The sequence below is a fragment of the Miscanthus floridulus genome, chromosome 18 (genome assembly GCF_019320115.1).
Source record: "Miscanthus floridulus cultivar M001 chromosome 18, ASM1932011v1, whole genome shotgun sequence".
Classification (NCBI taxonomy): Eukaryota; Viridiplantae; Streptophyta; class Magnoliopsida; order Poales; family Poaceae; genus Miscanthus; species Miscanthus floridulus.
Window position 1 is genome coordinate 107,315,055 of NC_089597.1, and position 14,810 is coordinate 107,329,864.

At 44.4% G+C, this 14,810-nt stretch overlaps 1 protein-coding gene across 2 annotated transcripts; it reads right to left on the reverse strand.

Moving 5' to 3' along the window:
• Positions 1–6,312: 6,312 nt before the first annotated feature.
• On the reverse strand, positions 6,313–10,409 carry LOC136520795 (ubiquitin-conjugating enzyme E2 22-like). 2 transcript variants are annotated; one of them, XM_066514445.1, is made up of 7 exons: positions 10,205–10,409; positions 8,199–8,333; positions 7,939–8,083; positions 7,559–7,636; positions 7,350–7,462; positions 7,080–7,183; positions 6,313–6,885 (listed from the first exon to the last, which is right to left on the reverse strand). In XM_066514445.1, exons 2-7 carry the CDS (start codon positions 8,199–8,201, stop codon positions 6,561–6,563), a joined length of 768 nt encoding a protein of 255 aa, XP_066370542.1. In that variant the 5' UTR covers positions 8,202–8,333; positions 10,205–10,409; the 3' UTR covers positions 6,313–6,560. The 2 variants fall into 2 exon arrangements, with proteins under 2 accessions (XP_066370542.1, XP_066370541.1); XM_066514444.1 differs by lacking the exons at positions 8,199–8,333; positions 10,205–10,409 and having other exon boundaries at positions 7,939–8,101.
• Between the last annotated feature and the right edge of the window lie 4,401 nt (positions 10,410–14,810).

The window sequence follows — 14,810 nt, forward strand, 5'->3', positions numbered from 1 at the left end:
CCCAAGCAAGAAAGACACCCCTCTCCTCCCTCCTTTGCTCCAATCTTTGATTCCCTTAGGATTTTGAGTGAAAAGAGAGTGGATTAAGTGAGAGAATCACTTTGGCAAGCTTGAGCACTTGAATTCTTCATCAAGCTAGTTGTTTGCGTCTATTACTCTTGGGGCTTTGCCCCTAGCTGGCTAGGCGTTGCCTAAGAGCTTCCATCTTGTGGAAGAGCCTTGAAAAGTTTATATTACCCTTTGATTTCTTAGTGGAAAGCTCAAGTGACCTTTATGGTCGCTTTGAGAGAGGCAAGGAGGTGGAAGAGACTCTGACCTTGGTGGTCACCTCAATAATGAGGACGTAGGAGCTCCTTTGTGGGGTTGCTGAACCCCAGGATAAATCCTTGTGTCCCTGTGTGCTTGTTGTTGTGATTGCTAGAGATTACTTGTATTTGTTTGTCTCTTTCTCTCCCAAACTTTATTTTAGGGTTTGGACTCGATCTACGATTTGAAGGCATTACGGTGTCAAGGGAGTGACCCAACATCTTTACCAAACCACTAGGAAGTGGGGTTGTAAGATTATTTATCCGCAAAGTTAAATTTGGCACTGCTTTTGTAGTTCATGTAGGCTTCGGGACTGCTGACATTTGTGTCGAAACTTCTGACGACGTCGGGAGTTTTGACCCAAACACCGGGACTTCCGACATTGACTAACAAATTTAAACTTAGCATTTGCAGTTATTTTTTAGATACGCCTATTCACCCCCTCTCTAGGCATTGTTAGATCCTTTCAGTGTTGAACCTGAACAATGTTGTAGTAGCTCTAAGGGCTAATGTGATTAGAATAGCTGGACAAGCAGAGAGTTCTTAGGTGGATGAATGTGGCCAGTGTGTTTGTAGGAGTTGTATGCTTTGTTGCCATGTGCATGTTATTGTATAACCAAGCATGAACTTAGCTTTGTAATGTTTGTGAAATGAAAGAAATGCAGTTATGTGACATTGCCCTAGGTTAATAAAATTTCAGCATGACCAACTTGAATAAGGTCAGCAACATACAACAAGTAACAACAGCCTTGAATTCACTATATTACCAAGCCTTAAAGTTCACAAGAATACATTACCAAGTTCACTACATTACCAAGTTCTACCAAGTTCATATGCCTAGATTATAATACCATGTTAATACATTACAATACCAAGTTCTGCCAAGTTCATATGGCACAGGTGGCTCAAAAGCACACAAAATCACACAAAAGCACAGAATTCAAAAGCTTTCTTCTCTTCCTGTGTTGCTTGAAGTGCCTAGACATCCATCAGGGCCCTCTTGCTCCTAGTGCATGCGCTTGGACTAGATGTCAGCGTTGAGGTAGCCTGACTCCTAGTGACCGAGGAGTTTGGAACCCTGCAAGATGAAACATGTGGTTAACATGTTTTAAACTAGTCATGCCTTTAAACTAACTAAAAATAGTGCCAAGAGATGGATCACTTACTGCATAGTTTGATCAGGAGGTGTAGGCTCAGCTGGAGTTGTCTTCTTCATCTTATTGCATAGTTTCCTCTTCTTAGATGGAGCATCTCTGGTTTCTATAATCTCAACCACTTTTGGCTTGTAAGTCCTTTTCTTCTTCTTTGGTGGTGCAGGTGGTGGTGCATCAGGGTCTAGGACTAGTTTCATTGTGAGGTTTTCTAGAGGTGGCCAAGTCCACCACACCTTTTACACCTTCTCTTGCCCTTACTGGTTGACCCACCCTCTTCAACTCCAACCATCCTTCTCTTCCTTGGCCTTCATGCTGCTCTATTGCATTTAGGAGGAAGGAGTTTGAAGCCAATTTCCACCTTTTCCCATTCTTCCTTGCCTGGCATAGGAGGCACAACAGTTGCATAACCTACTTTGAACATTTCTACAGAGTAGTAATGGTCAATAAAGTCCTCCAATTCAACTCTTCTTGTGCCAATGAAAGCTATGGCATGCACACAAGGCAGACCAGTTAACTACCAACCTCTACAAGTGCACTCTTTCTTGTCCAGATCAATAATGAACCTCCATGGGACAAGGTCCTTATTCACTCCTCCTACTTCTCCCACCATTGGGCCACTCTTGTGAATGGTGTACTTTAGATTTCTGCTCTTATTGTGCAGTTCCTTCATGACATGAGGCAAAATGTTGAACCCAGACAACTTTGAGGCCAGCTGCCTCCTTATGCAAAACCTCTCTTTGATCAACTGCCTTATCTTGTCCATGAGTTCTACAATAGGATAAGGACTTCAGCTCCCTGATCCAATTGTTGAAGGTCTCAACTATGTTGTTGGTGACATAGTCACATTTGCTTGTTGTGCTAAACTTGGACCTTTCCCATAGCTATTTGTGATTTTCCAACAGCCATGTTGTTGCCTTTGGGTATGCTTTGAGCATCTCATTCCAGTGCCTATCATCGAGTTGTTTGTCTATAGCACCTTGATGCAGGCCACAAGTTCCTTTCAAACACTTCTCCCCTAAATCTCTTCTAGAAATTCTTGACAAGATGCATCATGCATTCTTTGCGCTCAACACCATTTCTGAAGACTTTGGTAACAACCTTGTCTATTCCTTTACCTGCATTAGTTGAAATAATAAGACTAGGTGAGGATCCAATAGCCTTGTGCAACATCTTCATGAACCATTCCCAATTATCGTTGGTCTCACCACCAAATACTCCATAGGCCACTGGGAACATCCAGTTGTGGCCATCAATCCCTACTGCAGCTGCTAACTACCCCTTCCACTTTGCTATCAAAACCGTGGAATCAATTCCTAGATAAGGTCTACAACCTTGGAGGAAGCCATCAATGCATGGCTTTAGTGCTACAAACATCCTACTGAATCTTCTCTTCTTATCCAAAACCTCCCACTCAATCTCTACAACACTACCAAGGACTCCTTTTCTCAATCTCTCTCTTCCAAGAAAACACATGTATAAAGCTGTCCTCCTAGCCACCCATTACCTCATCTAAGGCCATTTGCCAGCCGTCCCAAACAACGTAGTAGCTCAACTAGATGCAGTACTTCTCCAACTTGTCCTTCAAAACTTTAGCCCCAAGAGTTGGATCCTCCCTGAGCCAGTTTATAATTCTGTCCTTGACCTAGTGATTGGTAGCCATACAATTCCTTTGGACTTTGCTTGTGCTGGCATAGTTGCTTGTGTGGTAACTTCTTAATCTACACCCATTAGTAAAACAAGTAAAGCAAGGAAACAATGTGAACAGTGAGTATTACAACTTCATTAAGACCTGAATCAAACACTAAATCAAACTCTGAAATCAACACATACCTGCCATGTCTTCCCATCTTGACACTGAGATGCATGAATCCTCCACCTACACCTCTTGGCCTTACAATGTGCTCTGTATCGCCTGTGACTCACTATAAGGAACTGCAAGTTCAACTTCATTAAGCACAACATATTGCCTAATACACCTCTTAAAATAGAAACCATCTTCAAAAGTAACACCAACAGCTATCTTAGGGTTATCTATGTCAGTCACATGCACCACACCCTCATAGCCCCTCTCATCATCCACGACTAGTGGGTCATCATCTTCTAGGGTCAGTGTGAGGATAGTAATCACAGTCATCATCACCATCATCATTTAGCACATCCTTGTACTTCTCTTTCTCATCATCTACTCCTACATACTCAATTTCATCATACTCTCCCCAGTCATCATCAGCATTAGTATCATCCTCATTATTATCATCACCTTCAGGATTAGCATCAACCTCAGGATTACCATCTCCATCAAGATTAGCAGCCACATCAGAATTAGCAGCCACATCAGGATTATCAACCTCAGTATCAGCAGCAACATCAAGGTTACTAACACATTCTGGAATATGAACATCTTCGGCATTATGATCATCTACTGGATTAGGCACTAGAATATGAACAGCTTCAGCATTATGATCATCTACTAGATTAAGCACTGGAATATCATCAGGCAAAATCATAGCTAGTGACAGACAATTGACTTGACTCTGCTATGTGCTAATAAGAGACGGACTATCAACAGAGGCATTGGCACTGGAAAACTGAGACTGTAACAAACGATGACCAATGTCAACAACCTGTACAGTCAGTGGCAGCTTCCTACAGTCCCAATACACATTAAATGCATGTAACAGAGCAAAATCAGAATCTATGTGCACTTTCTCATCCTTGGTTTTGTCAAAGAAAGTGACCTACAGTTCTTGATCCTGGCCATGAACTGTCTCCTGACAAAGCAACTCATGAAAACACATCCAATTGAAGAGATCCTTGTCCACCACACGCATGTAGTTAGCAATTACATGATAATCATCGAGCCCATCTGGTCTTTGCTCTACATAGGCAGGTACTCTAATAGCCTAACCTACACGCAGCCATCGGATCCATCCTAAATCAAAACAAAGGAAAAGAACCAAACTAAACGATTTCAAACCGCAACCTTTCTAACGCATCCACAGGCATACAAATCCAAAGAGTACGGGTTAAAAAAAGATCACCCTTTTGGAATCCATTTCAATTGAGGAACCCTAGGTGGAGAACCAGGGCACTGCGTGTTCTTCTTGCTGGGGGACTTCATCTTCGGGTCGCGGGGGTGCTCCTAGATCCTCAGCTCCACATGGCGGTGGATGACGGCCGAGGCTGGAGGTGTCAGCGGCGGCGGGCACTGGGGTGGACGGCGGCGCGGCGAGCACTGGAGTCGAGTGGGCAGCGAGGAATAGAGTGTGGGATTAGGGACGACGCACGGACCTAACCCTAACCGCCGGGTCAGGGCCGGTTCATATGGGTCCAACCAAACCTGGTTGGGGGCGGATCCAAGTGTGGTTCAGGGGCACCGATGTCTAAAATGAAGTTTTCTCTCTCCTCAACAGGCTGTAACCGGTCCGTGGTGTCCTGTGGCCTAATTTCAACGAACCAGAGTGTCCTATGGCAAAATGCTCTAAAGTGGGTGTCCGTCAGGAAAGGACCATCACTCTGGATGTCCAACAGATAATTCTCTCAAATTTATTTGGGGGACGGAGGGAATACTAGTGTACTACTACGTAATAGGTGATAACGTGAAGATAAATTTGGAATGTTGGCGGCTGAAAACGGAGGTGGAGACAATGAGGAAGAGCAACCATGATTTGTGGAGAAGGGGAAGAAGATGAAGCAGCAAAGATGACTGATATGGAAGCTACGCAGGAGGATGAATGAAAACATGGATGATCCAACGCCAGCAGTCATGGAGCTATCGAGGAAGACTGAGGAGATAGAGAATCTGGATTTAGAAGTGGAGATTGTGGATTGGCACTTGGCAGAGGAGGGAAGGAACCAAAGGAGCGGTGAGGGAAGGAGACATCAAAAGGGAAAGAGGAAGCAAAGACAGAACTTTTAGTTACAAGTACCGACAAAGGTTTCGAACTTCATACGACTTCATACGACTGAAGCGACAATTTGTACTGCGATCGAATGATGTACGAGTACGAGTACCGGAGTACGAGTGCAATATGTTAAGTTTTGTTTGAGTGAGGTTGTAATCGAGAGAAAGAGCATAAATAAACTACGATCGTTTTTATTGATTGATCGTGTCTTTATACATGTCGAACTGTCCCCAATGAATCGGCCGATGTCCGCTCAAGGCATCGCTCATGAACACTTAAGACTAATTCCAATTCACTAATCCACATCATGGATCCTGTGCTTCCTCTACTTTGGTGATCCGTGTGATGAGATCATTTGAATGTGATTGGTTCTTAACACTCCCCCTGGATCGAATCCAGTCTCGAGATCAATCGCCTTGGAATTTCACAACAATCAATGACGTAGAGTACCAGTGCAATATGCTTTTTTTTTCCTCTAAAGACCTTTCTGGAACAAGAATTTTATTTACAACAATCTGTTCGTTTTCACAGGAAACAATAAACAAATTCCCGCATTTCAAGGAAGGCCGGGAAAAGTTTGACTTGGTTGGGTCGCCTCGCCAATGGTGAGAGTTCCCAGCTGGTGGGTCTTAGCTTAATGGTAACGCGCTGCCAGCAACTCGTCTGCAACCACCAACTAGCCAGGCCTACTCCAAAAGTATCAGATCTCAACCGCTGCTACTACCACAGCAACCACGATCCAGAGAGTATATTTGGTAAAGGCAGCACAACAAACCACCACGTATACAGAGTTTTGCAGCCAGTACTGAAAGATGAATCTGAATATCTGACGCACAATTGGTCAGGTAGAGAGGTAGGTAGGAAGGTCATGTACGCGGAATTGCCGGTGGCTCCAGCACCGCAAGTAGCAGGAATGCTGATTGAATGCATCAGATCAGACAAGGGGAAACAACAAAAGGAAATAGGCAAGTGTTCTTCCAAATGATTGGACATTGCACATACAGTTGTCCCGAAGGACCAGTTCACATTATTCACTCTTGGCCCCGCCCCGGACCCCTTCTCCCGAAAGCCAGGTCATCAGATGCTTCTCAACTTATTGTTTCTCTCCCAGCTTCACTAAGCATCTGCTGAATTTCTGACAAATTTAAATTCTGAACTATTATAAACCCTCTTCTTCCCAGGACGGGTTCCCCACCTATAATCTCTTCAAGCTTTTCTTCCGCGCATCCATCTTTTTCTTATCAACAGGAACTTTGGAAGCCATTGGGCCATCCTCCTTCTTTCGCGCCGCTGCCGCTGCCGCTCCTACATCTGGATCAGAAACAGTAGGGTTCTGATCCTGCAAATTCGTGCCAAATGCTCTGGATGCAGTGGAGGTAGATACTGCCGGTGGCATTGATGGTGTGTTCTCGCTGGAAGCAGTACTTGACTTGTCAACATTCAGAGCTGTGGTCGACTCAGATATAGCTCCAGTCTTGGACTTATTCTTAGGTTTAAGGGCATGGATGCCAGTGTATAACCTGCATTATGGAGCACAATCAAATAATCAGCAACGAGGACAGAGATCTAAAAAACAATTAAGTGATTGTCAAATACTTGCTGTAGTGTCAGTATTGCTGGCATAAAGAATCAAAGGTTCCTGATACAGTACTTTTGACCAATAAGAGGACACCTATGAGCACTCCAAGTTGATAAAGTAAGTTCAAGGGCTGACCTTGCATGCCGTGCATATTCCTCATAATTTTCAAGTAACATCTTCCCAGCTTGTTCATTAAGTGCAGATTCAGGAAATGGTTCGATCAAAAGGCATCTCACTACCTACAAGGCATGCCAACAAGCAACTCAGTATGTTTCGACCATGTTGGACAATGGCAACATATACAGCTGGTCTACTAGAAAAGCATAGTAATTGTTTACAAAGAAATTTTGTAGTACTACAAATAAAATAATGGAGTGGTTCATGTGTGTTGAACGCCAATCTTACCAGAAGAACGTGTCTTAATCCAAGGCCAGGATTCCAATCCTTCTTCAGTGTGTTTACACATATCTCACCACTAGTAGCTATGTTTGGATGGAAAATTTTTGTTAAGAAGAATCCTGCAAATCAAATGAAGGGCAAAGAGTCAAACAGATTTTCAACTGAAGGCTTCCTTCGACAAAGGAAGAACTATGGAAATCTCAGAAGATAACTACCTTTTGGGGGAGATTGAGGGAAATCGTGAGACAATAATAGCTTCATCCTGAACACTCCGTTCTCATATGGAGTTCCAGCTGCAAGATGTCCAGATTAAAATCTTAAGACATACTATTAAAAAATAGTGAAAAAAAAGGAAGCTATTAACAAATCATGTTCATATATGCACTCCCAGAAGGAAAAGGCTTCATCAATACTTATACTTAGTTCTAAACAAATGATGCTCGAGAAAGAGGGAAGTCATGGAATGGAAAAAGACACCAGTGTATGCAAAGTAGGTACACAGCATGATCGTCGATCGACATAAGGCACGCAAGTTCAATAGATGAAGGCCAAAAATATTTGCATGGTAAACCAAAGCATCTTGAAAGAATATTACCAGGGCCTTCAATATCAGCAAAAATAGTAGTGAAGTCATCATCATTGACAATAACATTAATCCCTTCTGGAGGCGACTCATCAAGATTCTTCAGTTCTTTAGCCAATTGCCTGATGACATTTGGCGGGAGGTTCTCATTGGTTGCCTTCAGTGTCACAGACATGCCATTAGAATCATGGGATACAGTACTGCTGAGTTGTAATGATTCTCTTTCACAGCACAGAAAATCTAAAAAAATTTTGAGAACTTGCAATGCTCACCATGGATACAATGGTAGCAGACAGTTTAAAAAATGTCTTATTACTTCAACTAGAACTGTTGTTGTAAAATAATAGCACCCTTTGTGACCACAAAAGGCCTTCGTGCAGTTGCAACTCCGTGGCACCGTTAAGAACCTACAGAAACCATTGTGTATCAGCATTTCATGTATAACTTACTGAGGTAAGCACAATACCCATGTAACTAAAATTTCTTTGATCTACACGAGAATAATGTATCATCTGCATGGTGTTGAGTGTTGACAGCATAAGTTAATACCTAAACATCCGAGGATCAAAGAGGAAAATTCTGCAAAATAGCAACCATTGTCCCCTCCTTAGAGCAACTCAAAGAGAAGACGTAAAAGGACTTCCCGTAGCTATTCTTGGGCTTTTAAAAGTTAATAATCTGTATTTTTTGTACTTCCTGAGTGCCATCGGAAAGACAATGATCTTTGTGTATTGCTTTTCAGTGCCAACAGGAACTACTGATCCTATTAGTTTGGATTTAATGAAATTTGTATGGAATCTACACCATTGCTTGCTTCCTGTAGTACTTCTGAAATGCCAGTTTTCATAGCAGCAACAGCTCTGCTGCAACAAGTTTCAGAACTTTGGCAGGGGCTCATCTTTTCAGTTTTATTTGTGTGAAGAGATATGTTGGCACCAATGTTGTTTCAGAACTTTGGCAGGGGCTCATCTTTTCAGTTTTATTTGTGTGAAGAGATATGTTGGCACCAATGTGTTGCTACCTGAACTGTATTCTGCCAGGCGATGTGCATATGGCTGAACTGTAGTAGTAGTAGTACTAGTTGTGAGCTAGATGTGGATAATTTTGTAGCCTGAAAGAGAGCCCAACACTAAATGAATGAAACTACTGATTGTGCATGTGCAGAGCGCAGTCACACTCTTCAAATAACAGAGCTCTCAAAATATTATTGTGAAACTAAATAATGAACTGTGAGAAAGTACATAGAAATTGTTTTCAAATATGACAACAATAGTTATGAAATGAATAAAACAGTATTCTTTGTGACGGGTAACTGGTGGCCACAGCAGCTGATTTACTTCTTCGTGGTAGGGTGGAAGCGGGAAGGATGCACAGTGCGTAACAGTTGTGATCTGATAGGCAGGGGGGGGGGGGTACAAAATAGTTACGTGCCACTTTTAAAAGATGGAGAATGGAATTGTGTGGGAGGGTTGTTGATTGGGAGACCAATTTCTTTTAGAGAGCCTCAAAATCATGGTTTCTGGTTAACTCCCTTGGAGTTGCAATGTTGCATACACAAGTTCCACAGTAGCAATTCAATGCTTCTAAGAAATGAAAAGGCGCATTCAGTAACGCCTGCAACTAGCTATTACTGGCACACATCCACATCTTCAATAAATTGCCTCAACGAACCAATTTGGCAAGAACATGTAGTTGGAAATTTGGCTCTAGATACAGTACATTCCTAGTCCCACACTACCACAATTATGTTAAACTAGTAATGAACCACTTCCACAAGCCAGCTTTGTGAATAATATCATGACCACAACAAGATGAGACACTACTATGCGCACTGAAAAGCACCAAGTGTTCCCTCCCTCCTTATGTCCACAAGCGCAAGTGGGCACATGCACCAGCCTGAGCCATCTAGGCTCTGCAGTGTGCTAGAACATGGGACTACCTTAAGAATTCAGAAATGTTTCTGCCCAGAAATTAGGTTTGGGGGAAATGCGAGGCCAATCGGTCGACCAAACAATCAACGCTCGTTTACAGTAGCGAAACACCGTGCGGGTGGATCTGAAACCGGCTGGACATCCGCTCTACCCCCAGCTTGAGAAATCGACCGGTCACCAACTCGGCCCCGGTCGGAGGAGGAAGCCGCTCTCCCTCGCTCCGCGGTCCGCGCCTCGCAAGACCTCACCCCCGGACCACGCGCTCCGGCGGCACGGGGACGATGCCCACGCACTACGAGGGCAACGATCGACCGGAAAAGTGGAAATGCAGGACTGCAGGCGCTTACCTCAGGCGATGGGCGGGCCGGCGGGGGAGCGGCCGAACGAGCAACCGAGACGTGCGGCGGTAGGGAAGTCTCGGGGGCGACGAGAAGGGACGGCTGCCACCGCTGCCGACGCTTGGGTAGTGCTCGGACGGGGGCGGAAGCGGAACCCTAGGCGGGGAGGAGGAGGATTTCAATTTGGGAGGTGGGGGAGGGGAGGAGCCGAGGAAGTAGTTGCGAGCTTTGATGAGAACCAACTGCTGTCTGGAACCGGAGGGAGCGGTGCATGATAGGGACGAGATCCGACCGTTGAGTCCGGGCGGGCCCCAGGCCCGGAGCGGCGCGGATGGCGTGGGCCCACGTGGGCGCCGTGCACCGACGCGCGTGCCGTTTGGGTTTGGTGTGCGTGGCCGTGGTAGCCGTTGGGGAACGAATCTGCGTCGTCCGTCGTGGGGAACTGCATTCTGCAACGCCTGGAAAATTGAAATGACGAGGAGCGATCTAGCGCTGACCGTGGCCTGGAAATTTTTAGGCGTGTGAACGAATCCAGTGGACGGGGAAAATAGGAAAATTTAGGGAATTATTACTGGCGTCCGAATATCAGATGATGTGTTGACCTACCTCCATGATAAAAAAAAATTATCTTTGCCTTGCTCAGCCACGGTGGAGCTCAACCGTGCACCAACCTACAACCTCATGCTGCTCCGCCTAAACATGGCAGAGAAGAGAGGAGAGAGATATCACTGCAACATTAAACGAGTTGTTGCAACATCTTGAATCATCTTATGAAACAACTAGAGAAAAATTGGTGCAATATTAAAGCACAATTGTTGCAACATCTTGAATCATTATGAAAGAAAACTAGAGAAAACCAGAAGCAACATGATAGAGAATGTTTCAAAAAAAACACTAGGTCGCTTGTTGCACCATCGGGAAACACATGCAACTGCAACATAGAAAAACACATGTCTATGTCCATCTCAATCTCGACCAAACAAACCAGCAACAGGCAAAGAAAATCCATTGCAACAAGACCAACTTATATTGTTGGGACATATAGGTATAATTGCAACAACATCCAAAAAATACATCTAGAACATAAACAAACATATCAAAATCTGCTTATTATGCGGTGCAACATCGCGAGTGTGCAACGGCTGCAAAAAGATCAATGCAACATAAACAATCATATGTTGCAACATCACAAGAATGAAGGATCCGCTGAAACAGATCTTGGTGAGGAGCTCTAGCCCTGGCAACACGGCCACTACTCTACCTCTTGCTCCTTGCCTACAAACATGTCAGAGTCTCATGTTCCTCCAATGTAGCAACAGAGATCCATCCAAGAGGGGGGCTAGTGAAAGGGTCGAGATGGCGACTAGAGGAGGGTGAATAGTCTTTTCTAAAATTAATCGCGTCGGCTAACCGAAACAAGTGAGGAATTAAAACGATCGATCTAGACAAGACTACACCCCTCTATCTAAATTCTCTAGCACCTTCCAAAGATTCTAATTAAGCAACAAAGGTGCCGGGCTAGCTAGAGCTCTCCTAACCAATTCTAGGAGTAAGGTCACACAAACCTATGCCACTAGTACTTTAAGCAACAAGGGAGCTCCTACACATGCTAGTAAGCAAAAGCACAAAGCCAACTAAGCTCACTAGCAATGCTCAATAACAAGACAACCAATGCCAAATTAGAGAGTGCAATTACTTAGCTACACAAACTAAGCAATGTGACTAACAAGGTTACACAAACCAAATTAGCCACGCAAGGGAGCTACTTCTATGCTACACAAGCAAGAAGATAACTAGCAAGCTGCACAAGCTAACTAATTACAAAAGCAACAACACAAGCTCAATGTATATGAAAGTAATCGCAAGCTTGTATAATGGGGATGCAAACCAACGGGAAGAACAAGGTTGACACGATGATTTTTCTCCCGAGGTTCACGTGTCTGCCAACACGCTAGTCCCCGTTGTGTCGACCGTTCACTTGGTGGTTCGGCGGCTAATTAGCATCACCCGCCAAGCCCGCACGTCGGGCGCCGCAAGAACCTACCCTAGAACTGAGGGTAGCTCAATGACACGCTTTACTAAAGTTGCTCTTCACAACTCCCGTGGGGCGAGCACAATGCCCCTCACAAGCTCTTCTTCGGAGCACCGCACAAGCTTCTTGCGGGCTTCGACGGAGACCACCACCAAACCGTCTAGGAGGTGGCAACCTCCAAGAGTAACAAGGAACACCGGCTTGCAACTTGATCACCTAGTGCCACTCGATGCAACCTCACGATGCAATCACACTAGAATCACTCACTCACACAATCAGATGATCACTATCAAGTATGTGTGAGATGGAGGGCTCCTAAGCACTCTCAAGCATGGACACAAAGTCCCCCAAGGTGCTCAACACTAGCCATGACCGAAGGCCACTTCTATTTATAGCCCCAAGGGCTAAACTAGCCGTTACCCCTTCACTGGGCAAAGATCGGGCCGACCGGACGCTCCGGTCGTGTTGACCGGACGCTGGACCTTAGCGTTCGGTCGCCCGATGATAGCCACGTGTCACCTGCGTTCAACGGCATTCTTCTGATCTCAACGGTCATCTTCAGACCGGACACAATAGCTTCAACTGACCGGATGCTGGACCCTTAGCGTCCGGTCGTTTACAGTAAGGTACCGACCCCGACCAGACACGTCCGATCGGACATGATCGGGCATGGTCCCAGCGTCCGGTCACTCTCCAGTGACACTGCTTCGTCCGACAACAGGATCGGACACTGCCTCCAGCGTTCGGTCACTTTCAGAGCCAGCGTCCGGTCGACTGACCGACGTTGCACGCTGACTGCCACCACTGCTCAGCGTCCGGTCACTGTGTGACCAAAGTCCGGTCCACTCTGTGGGACCTTTCTTATCTCCGTTTCTTCACCAAGTTGATCCACATCAACTCCAACTTCATCTCCTTTGTAAATGTGCCAACACCACCAAGTGTACACCGCTATGTGTATGTGTGTTAGCATTTTCACAATTATTTTTTCAAAGGATTAGCCACTCAACTTGCCACGCCACTCAATCCTAGCGACGATGTAAAGTTAGATCACTCGAGTGGCACTAGATGACCGATATGCAAACAAGTTTGCCCCTCTTGATAGTACGGCCATCTATCCTAAACCCGATCATAAACTTCTCTACACACCTATGACCGGTGAAATGAAATGCCCTAAGTTATACATTTGCCTTGCGCATTCCATTCCATCTCCTCCAATGTTGATGCAACACATGCACCAACACGATCAACAATGATATGATCCACTTCATATCATCACGTGATCATATTGGTTCATCGATCTTGACTTCACTTGCTTTTCACCGTTGCCTTCGTCCATCGGCACTAAGTCTTGCTCAAGCTTCACCGCCACACGGTCCATCGCTCCAAAGCCTCCGACTTGCCCTTCACGCTTGCAACCGGTCCATCAAGCCAAGTCTTGTCTTGATCTTCTCCACCTTGATCACATGACTCAATGTCATGTCTCATGTGCAATGAGCTCCTTCATCATCACATGTGTGAGCTTTGCAACATCTCCAAGCCATTTTCACCTTCATGGCATATGTTGCTCACACATATGTACATGTGGATTAATCACCTATGTATCTCATATAAACACAATTAGTCCACCTAGGTTGTCACTCAATTACCAAAACCGCACAAGGACTTTTCAATCTTCTCCTTTTTGGTAATTGATGACAACTCTACAAAGATATGGAAATTAAGCTCTTTTGGATACATGTTGCTTGCCCAAGCAATTTTACCATGTGTAAATGATTTTGGACAAGTACCACAAACCCGAGATGGTAGTATTAGCTCCCCCTGCATATGTGCTAGAGTGTTTGATTTGAAGCTCGCACATATGCATAGATTAAAATTATGGGAGAGTAATTACTACAAAATGATGCTAAGGTGTATAGAATAAACCTTTGAAGCATGTACCAATCGGAGTTGCACCTTTAAGTTCATCCTTAACACCATGGTTAGCTAGATATTACTTGGAAATAAAAGCACTAGATACCTTGTGAGATCAACATTAAAAGCAAGGTACTAGCATTATTTGAAAAGCATACCAAGTGTCTAGCTATCATCCTATGCATGCTAGTTATCAAATCATCATTCAAGTTCTACAACTAGCATACACCACACAAGCATGCATATTGAATTTGAAAGCTTATGCAATGCAAGCAAGCACATGAATATGCACATATCAAATGCAATCAATCAAAGTTCATGAGCTTGCTCCCCCTACTTGTGTGCTTCTCTTGTTCAAGAATTTTGATCCATCTCTTTTCTTCAATGTTGCTCCCTCTTTGTCCATGTCCATGTCCATGTCCAACCTCTACTTCTTTGAGCTTTTATATCTTATCTCTCCCCCTTGTACAATCTTAATCTCAAAGCTTTTATATCTTTGTACAATCTCTCCCCCTTTGTCATCAATTTCCATAAAAGGTGTGCTTCTCATTGATGCAAAGGTATGCATATGGGATAGATGGTTGAGACTTGAATCTTGCATTTTTTATAGACATCACTTGATTGTTGGAATGACACCACTTGTAGATACCACTTGTAACTTATACCACTTGT

Bases quoted from the DNA above. Each gene is read 5' to 3' on its own strand.
- LOC136520795 (XM_066514444.1), bottom strand. From the start codon at position 8,101: ATGTCTGTGACACTGAAGGCAACCAATGAGAACCTCCCGCCAAATGTC. The intron at 7,463-7,558 runs GTAGTTATCTTC...TTTGATTTGCAG, and splicing joins CCCTCAATCTCCCCCAAAAG to GATTCTTCTTAACAAAAATT. The intron at 7,184-7,349 runs GTAAGATTGGCG...CATGCCTTGTAG, and splicing joins GATTAAGACACGTTCTTCTG to GTAGTGAGATGCCTTTTGAT.